The sequence below is a fragment of the Squalius cephalus genome, assembly GCF_949319135.1.
Source record: "Squalius cephalus genome assembly, chromosome: 22".
Classification (NCBI taxonomy): Eukaryota; Metazoa; Chordata; class Actinopteri; order Cypriniformes; family Leuciscidae; genus Squalius; species Squalius cephalus.
Window position 1 is genome coordinate 15,873,225 of NC_137143.1, and position 16,166 is coordinate 15,889,390.

General features: G+C 40.2%; 2 protein-coding genes across 2 annotated transcripts; both read left to right on the top strand.

The window, feature by feature from the left end:
- Window positions 1-6,823: 6,823 nt before the first annotated feature.
- On the top strand, window positions 6,824-9,530 carry LOC307149932 (keratin, type I cytoskeletal 19-like). The gene is made up of 8 exons (XM_079856557.1): window positions 6,824-7,402; window positions 7,584-7,666; window positions 7,771-7,927; window positions 8,011-8,172; window positions 8,342-8,467; window positions 8,899-9,119; window positions 9,228-9,241; window positions 9,350-9,530. The coding sequence occupies exons 1-8, from the start codon at window positions 6,923-6,925 to the stop codon at window positions 9,412-9,414; spliced, it is 1,308 nt and encodes a 435-aa protein (XP_079712683.1). The 5' UTR covers window positions 6,824-6,922; the 3' UTR covers window positions 9,415-9,530.
- A 3,522-nt stretch (window positions 9,531-13,052) lies between these two features.
- On the top strand, window positions 13,053-15,949 carry LOC307149925 (keratin, type I cytoskeletal 19-like). Its single transcript, XM_079856546.1, has 8 exons — window positions 13,053-13,621; window positions 13,791-13,873; window positions 14,428-14,584; window positions 14,739-14,900; window positions 15,099-15,224; window positions 15,344-15,564; window positions 15,686-15,699; window positions 15,776-15,949. Exons 1-8 carry the CDS (start codon window positions 13,127-13,129, stop codon window positions 15,898-15,900), a joined length of 1,383 nt encoding a protein of 460 aa, XP_079712672.1. The 5' UTR covers window positions 13,053-13,126; the 3' UTR covers window positions 15,901-15,949.
- Window positions 15,950-16,166: the final 217 nt, after the last annotated feature.

Sequence of the window (16,166 nt, forward strand, 5' to 3'; positions counted from 1 at the left end):
CTCATGGGCCACCAGAAAAAAACTAAGCTATATAGTAGAGGTCCTGGGTAAGATTTGTATGCACTTCATTTAGCGGAGAATATCTCAACTGTTATAGACTAATATGACCCCATTGAACAACGTGGGATGTGTGCCAAAATCTCTACCCGGGACGAAAGTCCTGAAAATGACCACAACCGGTGACACTTATTATCACACTACAGGTGAATGGGACTTTTTTTTTATATATATAGATATCCTCATAAATTTCTACCAGATTAATCTTCATATTAAGAGAAATACTTTTTGTATTACACTTTGTCTAAAAAATAAAATAAAAATATGCAAATGAGGCAATATCTCATTAAATATGCATACATATAAACCCTTGAAGCTATACAGATTTTCTGAGGTGATCACAATGTTCACAATGACCATGATTATAAGGTCATAGAAGAGTGTAAGGAATTGCCAGTTATTTATTAACCTAAACTTTAAAAGCTTACATTTCCTACCTGTTCTAAATATTGCTGTATCACGTCCTCACCTCCAACCTTTTTTTTCAACAAAAGTTTACTTGGCCATAGTGACCTGAGGTCATAGCAGAGCACATAATTATAATGAATTTGTATCAGTTTTATATCTAATTTGGTGTGTATTGTATCTAGCTAACTACTGTTTGTTAGCTAATGGGGAAAATGTCATCACCAGTACATCACAACTTGTGATCACATAAGCCCCTTTCACACAGTACTTTGAACCCGGCAAATTGCCGGCAAATTGCCAGAGTGCCTTCTGTGTGAACGCAAACATGACCCGTGATTGATGCCGGGATCGAAGCCGGGTTGGGGACCTAGTAACATTGCCGTGTTCAGTCCCGGAACTCGCGCTGTGTGAACAAAAGCCGTAATAATGCCGTGTCGTAGTGATGACGCTGAAGCGCGGGATCGTTCGCCAGCTGTGAAACGCTACGTAATGCGCAAGTTTATGATCGAATCAGAGAAAAAATGCACAAGCGTGGTTTCTCGAGAGAGAAATCGCAGCTCATAAGCAAACTTAAGACGCTGCTGAGACATTAAAGTCACATTGATGTCACGTGTCTTTACGGGTTGTGTGAGAACGCACTCTCTGATTCTGGAAAAATCACTGGCAGTGTGAATGAACCAAAATCAAACGAACCCGGGTCAAATCCCGGGTCACTTTATCCGTGTATTTTCCGGAATCTCTGTGTGAAAGGGGCAATAGTCTCAGATAAGTTGATGAAGTTACAGTGTCTTCATGTCATGAAGTTATTCCTCACAAAGAACAGATAAGTTGGTACATACCAATTACTTATTTGAAACCTTATTTTACAAAATTCCAAAAGATCTGGAGAGAGTGAGAGAACAACTTATCCATCCAGTGTCACATAGATAACACTTCACTGGACTGGGCTACACCAGGAAACATGGTGATATGAGCTTTAATTAATTAATTTCAATTTATTTGTGGATTATGGGGGTTATAGGGATACTTCAGGATTTTGTATTAGTAGAAAACCTGTAGTATTTTCGAATTACCATGTTTTCCATGTTATATCCCCCTGAGACGAGAGATTTATGTATTTTTTGTCTGGAAAAAATCCTCAGATGACGCAAAAATCATCATTTTGCGTCATCGGAGGATTTTTTGTCCAGAGGCTAAAGACTACAGCCAGTAGTAGGAGCTGTCCCGCATGTTCTCAACCCGCCCATAGAGGGTGGGATCTCACTCACAGAGTGTACACATAGTGTCAGCCCTCTTTCTTTGGAAGCTAAGCTATCGTGTTCTTATTCTGAGGAGAAAGCTGAGTAGTAGGGGTTACCATCCTCTTTTTCCCGGACATGTCCGGCCATCGAGATCGTCCAAAATGTCCAGGATTCGGCTTTTGCTTTCTGCAGTCGCCATTCATTGTTTACATGCACACCTTTTGTTTCAATCTAACTGAATTCATTCCGTGAATCTGAATGTAGTGTTTACATGAACGCTAAACAAGTGATCGGTTGATGTGTGTTTTAACATTGCTAAGAAAATTCCCGCTCCTCCGTGAGAGATACGAGACCGGTGCGTCTCACAGGTGTCGCTCATCAGTAATCACGCCACCGGCCTCGCGTCATTCTCCCGCGGCCCTAGCCTCGTCCTGCTCGCCACAGTAAACATAATGAATGGCGACTGTTGAACGCAAAAGCCGAATCCCGGACATTTTGGGCGATCTCGAAATCCTGGGCAGACTCACGGAGACTCACTAGTAGCCTAGCGCTCTCTTACTTTAGATGGACTTTGAAAGGACCGCTTGCACCTCAACTAATGCAAGAAAACATATACAAAGAGCCTATTATCAACAGCAGCTTTGGGTCCAAGCACCATTTACAGACGCCACCTCGATCTTAAATGCAGATGCTTATGGTTTTGTAAGAAAGGGCAGTTTATTAGTCTCTGAGATTGTAATCTCAAAACCTGAAGGTTTGCCAGATCCCTGCTCGTGTGGCAAGTGTGCACACAAGAATGGGTGTCCCTGTCGGGTAGCTGGTATCCGTTGTTGCAAGTACTGCAAATGCAATAGTTGTAAAAATCCTATCACTGAATGAGCTCTCATCATCACCCCCATACCTGGAATCTGTTGTGACAGTTTTACCTTGCAACACAGGGAATAAACCTGTTGTTTTGTATTTCTCACTTAAAGTTAAAATTCCAATTATAATAATAGCAAGGTTGGATATAACATGTCTGTATATTAATCAAATGCTTGTTTTCTTTCTTTTAAAAAAGTTTCACCTCAGGAAATCTGTAGCTTCAAGAGTTTATATGTAGGCCTACGCATATTTAATGAGATATTGCCTAATTTGCATATTTTATTTTATTTTTAAGACAAAGTGTAATACAAAAAGTATTTCTCTTAATATGAAGATTAATCTGGTAGAAATGTATGAGGATATCTATAAAGAAAAAAAAAAGTCCCATTCACCTGTAGTGTGATAATAAGTGTCACCGGTTGTGGTCATTTTCAGGACTTTCGTCCCGGGTAGAGATTTTGGCACACATCCCACGTTGTTCAATGGGGTCATATTAGTCTATAACAGTTGAGATATTCTCCGCTAAATGAAGCGCATACAAATCTTACCCAGGACCTAGACTAATATAGCCTACACATAGTAAGCATACTGTAAAACATACTTCTGTATATAAAACTATTATTAAAAGGGATTTAAGGCTTTTCTGTTTAAAACGTACCTACCCATTAAACAGGGCCCCAAGGAGGCGAGGGAGTGGCATAAAAAAAACAAATTATATTCATTAAACGTGTTTTTGTCTTATTCACTATAGCCTAAGCCTATTATAAGTGTTTATATTTTAGACCTGGCGGGATGGTTTTTGTGGGAAATTACGCATAAGTCACTCACCCATGCGTGTCTCGTCATTTTCATGAATGTAGGCTATGTATGGTGTGGGAGTGGCATAGGTTAGTTGTCATACCGAGCAAGAAAGTTGACTGCTGGTAAAAAGAGAATGTGACAGATCTCTTAATAAAATGAGCATTTGGCGTGGCTTTTCAGAGATTTAATGTTAATCAGTCACCGTTAGAAAAAGATAAAATCACTCGCTGCTTTTGACTGAATAACTTTTGTAGCTTTAAGGATTAATGTATACTTCATTCAATTTCAGTAGCTTATTTCTTACCTGAATAGCTAACTACTGTTAGACCTAGGCCTACCTGAAAAATGTTCAACTTTATATTAGTTATTCTAGTAGTTTTTGTTTGCATACACACAAAAGTTACTCACATTTAGGAAAGGAGACACAATTCTCTACCTGACACCCATTTCATGATCTGTTGGCACTTATTTAGATTACATCACCATGATATCAACTATTAATCATAGCTCAACATATTAAACTAGACCAGATGAAGCTAGAATAGTGCCATTAATAAAGGAACACGTCGGCATTTTGGGCTTTAGATAAGTCCATACATACCCTTTTCAGCTCTGTGCATGCCATAACTCTGTCTGACGCACCCACCGCTAGCCTAGCTTAACACAAAGACTGGGGGCTCCAGCTAGCATACTGCTCCCAATAAGTAACAAAACAACTCCAACATTATCCTATTTACATGTTGTGATTTGTATAGTCACAGCGTGTACAAATAACAAGGTCACGTGAGACACAGCCATCTTCTAACCGTATACATACTGGGAACTATATTCTCAGAAGGCGAAGCACTGCTGCTTGGGCGGAGTGATTTGCTCGCAGCCCATGAGAAGCCCCGTGAGGAGCAGAGAGTTTGCTCAGAGTTGGAGTAAATCACTCCGCAGAAGTAGCAGTGCTTCGCCTTCTGAGAAAAGCACCCTAATTCACCCTAATTCATTCTTGTAAACCAGGGTTCCTCAAACTCGGTCCTGGAGGGCCGCTATCCTGCAGAGTTTAGCTCCAACACTGATCAAACACACCTGAGCAAGCTAATCAAGTCTTCAAGATCACTAGAAACTCACAGCTAGGTGTGTTTGATCAGGGTTGGAGCTAAACTGTGCAGGACAGTGGCCCTCCAGGACCGAGTTTGAGGAACCCTGTTGTAAACTATTACAGGTAAATAAAACAATAATAGCTTAATGGAAAATATTAAATAGTCAAGGTTACAATAATTGTATCTCCCTTGTGGCAGCAGGCTAGCACTGAGTCAAAGCTGGTGCTCGCCTGGACAGAACAGCCAATTTCAGTCATTTTTATGAGTAATTACAGTTATCAACTCTCCCATGAGCTCTTTGAGGACAGCTCATTCAGCAGAGAGAGAGGTGGGGTGGAGATCTGTTTGTTTATACAGTGAGTCATAAATGAGAGTCAACCAGACTAATGCCCTCACAACAGAGAAAGACTTGAGCACAAAAAGAAGAAAAGATCAGCAGATCTTAAGTCATGTAGATACATGCTAGTGGTGAAATCTCCATATATATATAATAATGGAATATTCTGTTTTTTAAACAACATTATGCAGTACTTGATTCTGATGACTGTGATATTTCTGTATAATGACCCTGGAACTGAATAATTCTCCCAGAAAACTAATTTCATACTGCAAGTTGTATGTCTCTTGTATCACTCTGCAGTAATTTTCTTCTGAAATAATACTCTTTTTTTTGTTTTTCCATTTCAATTTATTTACATTTTCCCTTTGGTTTCTGGGTTCTGCACAATCTCAGGTTTTATTTTATGATAATAACTCAATATAACCCCCCACCACCACCACCACCACCACTCCCCAATTCTCTATTGTTGATCAGTGAGGTATCCAAGTTGATGCAAAGTTCCAGATGTGACCTGTGTGATGGTGAAATGATCAGATGATGTCACATCCCCCCCAGGGAGCCAACAATGAAAGCAAATCTTCTGCAAGCATCAACTGACACAAAACACATGCTTAAAATCTTACAAATGTCACCACCCTTAACATCAAGTGCATGTTTAAAAAAGCTGCTAAATTACAAATCTTAAAACAAGCACACAATGTAATTTTGCACACAAATCTCTCTCCTGACCTGTACCAATGAAAACACTCCATTCATTTACCGGTGCTTGCTTAGACAAACATAGCAATAAACAAAAATAAAATAAAAACAATTGGAACACCCTGGCAACTGGATAGCAACACCCTGTCAACCAACACAACATCATAGAACTTTGTCGGAAAGAACACTGTCATGTCAAATAGCTTGAGCTTGTCCTTGCTCAGATAAACAGCCGCTTTTTCAAAAAAAATTTATGAACTTCATACAAACATCAAGGATGTATTCATATTTAAAAATTCCAATGGTCTTTTTTCAATAGTCCACTTTACACCTTCTTCTAACTATAAGTAACTTTGCAACTACATGTCAAATAACTCTCATTTAGAGTATTAGTTTGTTAAAGTACATTTTGATATTTAGATTTTTTTTCATACATTATTAGGAGAATGAAATCTGTTAAAAAAAAATTGCATTTTGCATTTTAATTTTATTGTAACTCAAAAAAATCGAACTGTTATACAGCTTAATAATATTTGAAAAACATCTTTTGTCCACAAAATCAAGTCATCCAGTACAACAGACAATGTAATGTGGTGCGACAAACATGCAGAAAAAAAATAATGAAACCAACATGAATAAAAAGAGTACATTTAACTTGGCACATGTGTGTAAAACATTTTTTTTTTAAATCATGGGCACTCTTAGTTGTCCCTGACCCATGAGTCTTTATGAGCAAACAGGACCCAGCACAAGTGTCCACTTGGTTTCAAATTATGACTTTCCTTCTCACAGCTGCAGCCTGAGAACAAACATTTGAACTCTGAAACTCTGATGTTTCATTGCTTCCAGGTTTATATTTACTGCTTGATCAAAAATAAATACTGAATTTAAAACTACTTGGTATCCTCACATTACTGGTCAAGTGTCTTTGTTCTATTTCAAGCTGACAGAGAAAGGAAAACTTGCCCAAATCACTTGCACAGACACATGCACACACACACACACACACACACACACACACACACACACACACACACACACACACACACGTGAACACACGTCTATGTGTGTGTGTGTGTGTGTGTCAAAGTGCTCATAACCCCATTGCACTCCCTTCATTGAAATCTCAAGGGTGAGAACATTGCAATAGTTCATACAGACACAGAGACATTCCTTTGCAGTTTCCTCACTAGGGTGGAAACCAAACTCTGGTCCTCGAGTCTCAACATAGCTGGAGATTGCAGAGGGGTCTGGCACACACCCTCCTCCCCCCCTCCCGTCCCCAAAGAGCAGGACCCGCCCTCAAGCTCTATCTCTATAAGAGGACCGAGCTCAGCTCGAAGGCACCAATCCTCTTCAGGATAACTTTAGCAGTTTCCTGCAGTGTCCTCTCTGCATTCTTCTCATCTCTGCATCCATTCACCATGTCGATCTCTTACCACACGACATCCTCCAAAGGTCCCAAGACTGTGACCTCAAAGTCCATAATCACCAAGACTCGGAGCAGTTCGTCAGCCTTTCCACATAAAGCCTTCAGCGTTCATGGAGGTGGTTATGGTGGAAGCACCCGCATCTCTTCCTCCAGAATTGGAGGCGGTGGAGGATACGGTTTTGGTGGAGGATATGGTGGAGGATACGGTGGAGGACATGGTGGAGGATATGGTGGAGGATTCAGCTCTGGATACGTGGTTGCAGGGGACTGTGACTACATGCAGGTGAATGAGAAGGCCACCATGCAGAACCTGAACGACCGTCTGGCGTCCTACCTGGAGAAGGTGCGCTCCCTGGAGACTGCCAATGCCACTCTGGAGAGGCAGATCCGCGAGTACTATGAGAAGAAGGGGCCGATTGCACAGAGGGACTACAGCGCCTACTGGAACACCATCAAGGACCTGAAGGACAAGGTACAGTGATCTCTAAATGAATGACACATATAGCAAATTCTAGTGTACTGACATTTCTTTGCATACAGCAGCTGAAAATCAGACTGCATATAATCACTTCAGGTTCTGATGATCTACAGCAATGCTCCAGATTTATACATTCTAATGTAATAAAATTGTACATCAATATTCTACCTTTCAGATTAAAAACGCTACCATCAACAATGCCAACATCCTCCTGCAGATCGACAACTCCAAACTGGCTGCTGATGACTTCAGGATAAAGTAAATTCTCTCAAATAATAGTTTCTCTGTTACTATTTGGTAGCTTTAACTTCTTAAAAGATACTGGGTGAGTTTATTCCCATTTCTGCCTCTCCACCAATCAGATTTGAGCACGAGTTTGTAATGCGGCAGTCTGTGGAGGCTGACATCGCCAACCTGCGTCGCTTGCTGGACCAGACGACCCTGACAAAGGCCGACCTGGAGATGCAGATCGAGACTCTGCAGGATGAGCTGGCGTTTATGAAGAAGAACCACCAGGAGGTTTGTAGTAGCTTGCATGTAGTTGTTATCAGAACTTGTGAATCCATTCAGTGAACTGATGCTTGAGCCTTGTGGGTTTGCAGGACTTGGCAGCACTGAGGTCTCAGCTGACAGGCACAGTGAATGTAGAGGTTGATGCTGCTCCTCAGCAAGACTTGAACAGGGTTCTGGATGAGATTCGTTCTCATTACGAGACCATCATAACAAAACACCGCAGGGAACAGGAAGACTGGTTTAAAAACCAGGTAAGACCATTGTGAATTCTACCATTATACATACTGAAAAACTGACTTTACTGAAGAATAAACCACATATTCCAGCTAGTGTCTTATTGCAGTGGTACTGTGGTAAAACAGTATATCTTAGATTACGATATTCAGGACTTCATATTGTGTGTTTCTGTCTTTCTTTTAGACGGCAGGATTGACCAAAGAGGTGACCCAGAGCACAGAAATCATCCAAACAACCAAGACACAGATCACAGATCTGCGACGGACTCTGCAGGGTCTGGAGATCGAGCTACAGTCTCAACTCAGCATGGTGAGAAACAAGTGGAATGTAGGAACTGTAGGGTGGAGAGAGAAAGAAAGATTTCATTATCTGAACCAAAGGCAGGAACATTTTACGTAAGAGGTTAGGGAAGCAGGCCAAGAAGAGGACACAGAAAGGGAGGCAAAGATGGACAAAAAACAGAGAAAGGAGGGTGAGTGTGAGATGTGTCAAGAATGTTTTATTTGAAGTCCTCCAAATCCCAGATAGTAAGTGAGGTACAATGAAAGGAATGAGGAGAAGCCATTTATAACGTCTGGAAATCTGAAGGGTCCATTTGTGGACTTGCACATTGGTGTTTTTCGGATACCAAGCATGTGTAAAAAGGTCATAATTTACTTGCTCCAACTCTTTTGACTTTCTTTCACAGAACACAAATATACACAGTGACTTATTTCTGCTTGTTCTCATTACTCAAACAGAAAGCAGCACTGGAGAACTCACTGGCAGACACAGAGAACAGGTACAGCTCTATGCTAGCAGGCTACCAGAACCAAATCAACATGTTGGAGGCCGAGCTGAGTCAAATGCGGGCTAGCATTGAGCAACAGGGACGAGAATACGTCATGTTGCTGGACATCAAGAGCCGTCTGGAGCAGGAGATCGCCACCTACAGAAGCCTCCTGGAAAATCAGGACATTAAGTAAGTTCATATCCTTTATATATATGTGTGTCAAAATCTGTGAATCATGTTACATAATCTTGTTCTGGAATTGCTTCACTAATGCATCTTTTCTTTTTTAATTCTCAGGACTCAAATACCAGGTAAGTGAAATATCTCTTTGCATTTTGTGGTGGGATGGTCAGTTTCAAGTATACTGCAGTGAATGCCGTACATCATGCATTACTGACTCTCTTTCTCTCGGCCTTCAGGTGGGACTATCACCGTCACCACAGGTGGAACAACTATCAAGCAGACACAGCATTCCTTCAGCTAAATGCAGAGCACAACGCTTTATGAGACACCATCTGGACACACACATACATTTGGTTTTAAATGTGTATTGAAAGTATCACTGAGAACAAGGAAACATGTGTTACTGAAAGAAAAATGGATGATACTCATATTTGTATTTTTGTGTGTGATGAAACCCGTCTCTAAATAAAGCTGCATGCTGTCATGGATAACTTTTTGCATCATTGTTATTCTTTATCTGAACACACAGTCTATTTTAAATATAAGATGAGTCAAATACTCACCTACAAAGAGTCTGATTACATCGTATTTATGTACCACATTTCATAATAATATGTTTACTGACAATCACTAGAAAAGAGTCTCTGAGGGAAATGAACTGGGTTACTCTTCCCGGTTGTTACTCATGAGTTTCTTCCATAACAGGCTTAAAACAATATTGTTTAAGTTGCCTGGCAACAGATCCATCACAAAAGTGGTGAAGTGAAGGTCAAAAAAAGCTGGCAGGCCATTGACTTCCTCTTTATCTGCAAAAACCTTCGACCCTCATAAACAATTGCAATTGTGTAAACTGGATAAAAGAAAACGAGGAATATGCACAAACAAGGGCGTAGATTTGGTTTGAACATTGGGGGGGTTGAAGTTTGGGTCTGCATATTTTTCATGTGATCATGGTATAAATATTGGGGGGGGGGGGGGGGGGGGTTGTAATGCATAGATTTAAATATTAAATCCCCAACCCCCCCACAAATTACGCCCCTGTGCACAAAACATATGCGCAGAAAGAGATTAAACCCAGAGACCTTTATGTAGCCTATGTAACCATTTTCCTTCCTTTATTTGGCTAAACCACAGATTTGTTCTACACTTACATTTATGCAATATGCAGGATGTAACAAGTCATTTAATGACATGTAATCCTCATAAAGAGAGAGACAAGAACAAAAGAGTTAGTGAAATGTAGAGATACTACAAAATTAACTTGAAAAGCAGACGCATCGGCAGACATAGGAGTGGCATTATTATTGCTCAGATGCTGATTGACAGGGCATGCTGAGATTTTACTGTTTAATTTGCTCCAGTGCTGTTGAAATAAAATTGTTTCATCGTCTGTCTTAAAAGAAAGCATAAAACGAGCTGCTGCAATCATGCTTAGAGGTTGTCGGCTGGGTGCGCTGATGCACTTTTACCAAAAAAATATGAAGTTTTAGTGTTGTGTTGCTCAGTGTGTTCACTGTGATTTTGGTAAATCACTACCTGATTTCTTACAGTAAACTTCACTATATACATCATTGACATACATATAATGAAATCTTACATCTGAAAACTTCAAAAGTCCTGTCCAGCGATGGTTTTCACTGTTTCTGTTTTTTTTCAGTTTTCACTGTTTCAGTTCTTTGCTTGTTGCAAAAAGTTTATATTAAACTGGAAAGAGCTATCATCTCTGTAAAAATTGTTTGTTTACACTTGTTAATGTGGCATAATGCATTTATTCTGGAATCACAATCACAGGAAACAATGTATCACACTTGAATGTTGATTCTCATGCCCTGATGGCAAAGGAAATGAGAGATGTGCTATCGACACCTGAACATTTTGTGGACTTTTTGAAAGACATTCAATATATAAATATATAAAAATAGTGCAAAAGAGCAGAGCTGTATACATCACAAAACCATATTTATTTATTTATTGGTCAGAGGTTACGTTTTATGCTCCTAACACAAGGTTGTAGCTACTAAACGTCTGTCTCTTTTTTGCCTGATCTGTTAGTTGTCAGTGCCACATGTTGCTTTGCACATCAAAGTTGTAATTTAGTCCTCTTGTCAAGTGTGGGGGTGGTGAAAGGAGCGAGGACTCAGGTGCAGAGTTGATTATCTTTATTTCATAAAATACAAGGCGAAAAAAACACAAACAAAAACTACCCCGAGGCGGGAACACAAGAGACTAGACGCTCGAATCCGCGCGCTCAGACACAGACAAGACAAAACAGGAGTGTCAGGGCTCTGTCACAAAACCAAGAAATAAACTAGACAGAAGTGACTAAACCCTGACACCTCTTTCATAACTGAAACGTTCTGCAAACCTGAAATTACCTTTCTAAATTGCGACTTTAAACTTTCATCATGCTGCCGTCTAACATAGCCTAATTATTAGAAGTATAATTTTAGCCTACCTTAGAATGTAAACTAAAGCAGAAAGAATGATACGTTTAGGCTACATTAAAACAAAAAGGTAAATATGCACACAAAAAGACTGAGTCTCGCTGTATCGCTCAGGCTGCACTGCAGTGTCTATTCACAGGTGCGATCCCACTACTGATCGGCACGGGGACTTTGACCTGCTCCGTCTCCGACCTGGGCCGGTTCACCCCTCCTTAGACGACCTGGTGAGCCCGGGCTCCCCCAGGAGCACCATATCGATACCGAACTTAGCGCGGACACCCGATCGACACAGTCCACTGCAGCCCAGAACCCCTGAGCTCAAGCGATCCTCCAGCCTCAGCCTCCCAGTATCTTGGATTACAGGCGCGCGCCACTGCACCCGGCGAGAGCTGCGGGAATCAGCGCTGATACTGAATCTAGTGGCTCACAGCGACAACTAGTGTATAAAACCGGAATAACAACTGGTTTCATGCAAAAAAATAAATTAAAATAAAATAATATAAAATAATAAAATTTTAGTAAAAATATGTTAAATGTAATAATAAAAAATAAATTAATATTAATAAAAGCATGATGAAATGTAATTAACCACGACTTTGTAATTCTCCCATGTAAGACAATATTTCTCATTATTCCCCACCGTTTTTACCTAAAGCACTGTGTTTAATTATAATCAAATGCTCAAGACAGACAGACATGCACAAATGGGTTATTTATAAAGAAAAAAAAAGTTTACTCTTTAGTTTTAACTACCTGACGTAAAAGTATAAACTTTTGTACTTTTTGCTCATGTTTTTGTGTCAATACTTTGATATAATTATTGACAATGTACCCATAGGTAAATACCCCAAGTTCAGTACAATTTCTAAGTACTTTTTACACCCCAGCTCACATGCACCATAAAATAGCCTAAAATAAAATAAAATGATAAAATAAAATAGCCTAAAATAAAATTAAATACAATAAAATAAAATAAACAAACTGGGCTGAAGTACTCAGGCTGATCCGTATGACCTGTAAAAGGGTGGTGAAACTGTCTCAGATGATCTCATATGGCCTCAGGGAGTTACCTGTCAGCTAAATCCCTCTTTATTATTATTAAAATGGTGAATTTATAAAATCTCGATCCTCGCTTACCCGACTCAGCCTCCTTTTTCTGCCTCTAACTCTCAAAGAGATTTCCTCCACTGGCACAAAACACTTAAAAACACGCTCATTAACACACACATACATACAACTTGTGTTGTCTTATTGCACTCCCTCCATTGTAGTCTGGAGGGTGAGTACATCTAAGGAGTATAAAATTCTTTTGCAGTTTCCTCACCAGGGTGGAACCTGAACACTAAGTTTCAACTCTGCTGGTGGTGACAGCTGGGTCTGGCACAAACACACTCTCTCACACACACCTTTACCTCCCTTACCCACCCACAAAGTGATGGAGCCACCCTGGATCTCCATCTCTATAAGAGGCCAGAGCTGGACTCAAACGTGCCATCCTAGCCAGGACAACTCTAACGGTTTCCTTCAGTGTCCTCTCTGGGTTCATCTCATCTCCGTATCCATCCAACTATGTCGGTCTCTGTTCGCACGACATCCTACAAAGGTCCCAAGACTGTGACCTCAAAGTCCATAGTCACCAAGAGTCGGAGCTGTTCGCCAGCCTTCCCACATAAAGCCTTCAGCGTGCATGGAGGTGGTCATGGTGGAAGCACCCGCATCTCTTCCTACAGAATTGGAGGTGGTGGAGGATACGGTTTTGGAGGAGGATGCGGCGGAGGATACAGTGGAGGATATGGTGGAGGATATGGTGGAGGATTTGGTGGAGGATTTGGTGGAGGATTTGCACCAGGAGGCTGCTTTGTAAATGATTACCAGCTGAATGAGAAGGCCACCATGCAGAACCTGAACGACCGTCTGGCGTCCTACCTGGAGAAGGTGCGCTCCCTGGAGGCTGCCAATGCCATTCTGGAGAGGCAGATCCGCGAGTACTATGAGAAGAAGGGGCCGATCGCACAGAGGGACTACAGCGCCTACTGGAACACCATCAAGGACCTGAAGGACAAGGTACAGTGATCTCTAAATGAATGACACATAACAAATTCACATTTCTTTGCATACAGCAGCTGAAAATCAGACAGATAATCACTTCAGGTTCTGATGATCTACAGCAATGCTCCAGATTTAAATACGTTCTAATGTAATACAATTTATTTATTAATATTTTACCTTTCAGATTAAAAATGCTACCATCCACAACGCCAACATCCTCCTGCAGATCGACAACTCCAAACTGGCTGCTGATGACTTCAGGGTGAAGTAAGTTAAACAGTGTTGACCACTAACTTAGACATAACTATGTTGATGCCTAAAATGCAACAGCTTCACAGTGTTTATCTATGCCATTCAAAAGTTTGGGGTCAAAAAGATTTTTTTCTTTCTTTTTGTAATGTATTACAGTTGCGACAAAAATATTAAGCAGCACAACTGTTTTCAACATTGATAATAATAATAATAATAATAATAATAATAATAATAATAAAAAGAAGAAGAATATGTCTTGAGCACCAAATCAGTGTATTAGATTGATTTCTGAACGATCATGTGACACTGAAGACTGTTATGATGCTGAAAATTCAGCTTTGATATCACAGGAAAAAATTGCATTTGAAATAATATTTTACATTGTTACTGTTTTACTGTATTTTTATTCAATAAATGCAGCACTGGTGAGCATGAGACTTTCAAAAAAATGTAAAAAATCATACCGAGCCCAAAATTTTGTATGGTAGTGTGTGTATATATATGATACTCGTCATGTTTAAACGTTGATCGGTGAGTTTAATTCCCTGTGTGACCTTTCCACCAATCAGATATGAGCATGAGGTGGTGATGCGCCAGTGCGTAGAGTCCGATATCGCTAACCTGAATCGCTTGCTGGACCAGACACACCGGGCAAAGGCCGACCTAGAGATGCAGATCAAGAATTTGCAGGAAGAGCTGGAGTTTATGAAGAAGAACCACCAGGAGGTTTGTAGTAACTTTCTGACATAATCATCTATATATGACTGATCCTGAAAGTTTGGACCATTATATTATATTATATTATATTATATTATATTATATTATATTATATTATATTATATTATATTATATTATATTATATTATATTTTGACGTTTTAGGAGCTGGCAGCACTGAGGTGTCAGCTGACAGGCACAGTGAATGTAGAGGTTGATGCTGCACCTCAGCAAGACCTGAACAAGGTTCTGGACGAGATTCGTTGTCATTACGAGACCATCATACAGAAACACCGCAGGGAACAGGAAGACTGGTTTAAAAACCAGGTAAGACCTTGTCTGTCTCTTTAAATTATTTTGTTGTGAATTCTAATTTACCATTATACATACTGAAAAACTGACTTTACTGAAGAATAAACCACATATTCCAGCTGGTGTCTTATGCTACTGTGGTAAAACAATATTATCTTACATTACGATATTCAGTACTTGAATTCATATTGTGTGTTTCTGTCTTTCTTTTAGACGGCAGGATTGACCAAAGAGGTGACCCAGAGCACAGAAATCATCCAGACAACCAAGACACAGATCACAGATCTGCGACGGACTCTACAGGGTCTGGAGATCGAGCTACAGTCTCAACTCAGCATGGTGAGAAACAAGTGGAATGTAGAGTGAAAGACATTAGATACATTATCTGAACCAAAGGCAGTTTTATGGCCAAGTATGCTTTATTAAGATCTTTGTGCTTGTTCTCATTACTCAAACAGAAAGCGGCACTGGAGAACTCACTGGCAGAAACAGAGAACAGGTACAGCTGTATGCTAGCAGGCTACCAGAACCAAATCAACATGTTGGAGAACGAGCTGTGTCAAATGCGAGCTAGCATTGAGCAACAGGGACGAGATTACGTCATGTTGCTGGACATCAAGAGCCGTCTGGAGCAGGAGATCGCCACCTACAGATGCCTCCTGGAAAATCAGGACATTAAGTAAGGTCATTTATTTATAAAAGTTAATGTGAGTTGAAGTCAGTGAAGCATAGATCATGTTACATTATCTTGTCCTGGAATGGCTTCACTAATTCTTTTTTTTCCCCTCCTACTCTTCCAGGACTCAAATACCAGGTAATTGAAATCTATCTTTGTAGGTCAGTTTTAGGCATGTTTTACATTAAGCATTAATGACTCTTTTGCCTTTCAGGTGGATCTGTCTCTTTCTCTGGTGGATCTCACTCTGGCTCATCAGGTGGTTCCCACACCATCTCAACTGGTGGACCAACAATCCAAATAAAGCAAACCACCACCACTTCACACCGTACTTACTAAACACAGAGCATGCTGCTCTGTGAGACAGTATTCAAACACATGCACACATTTATTTGTGTAAAAATTTGTGATATGACAAAGAACAAGGAAACAAGTGTTTAAAAGCATTGAAAGACACTCACTGTTGTGTTTTTGTGTGAAAGAAAAAACTGTCTCTGAAAATAAAAGTGCTGTCAGCAATAATTTCTTATGTGTGTTTTTTCGCATAACAACATTTAAAATGATGCAAAACACATGGAAGTCATATTCTCGATGCTGTAGTTTAT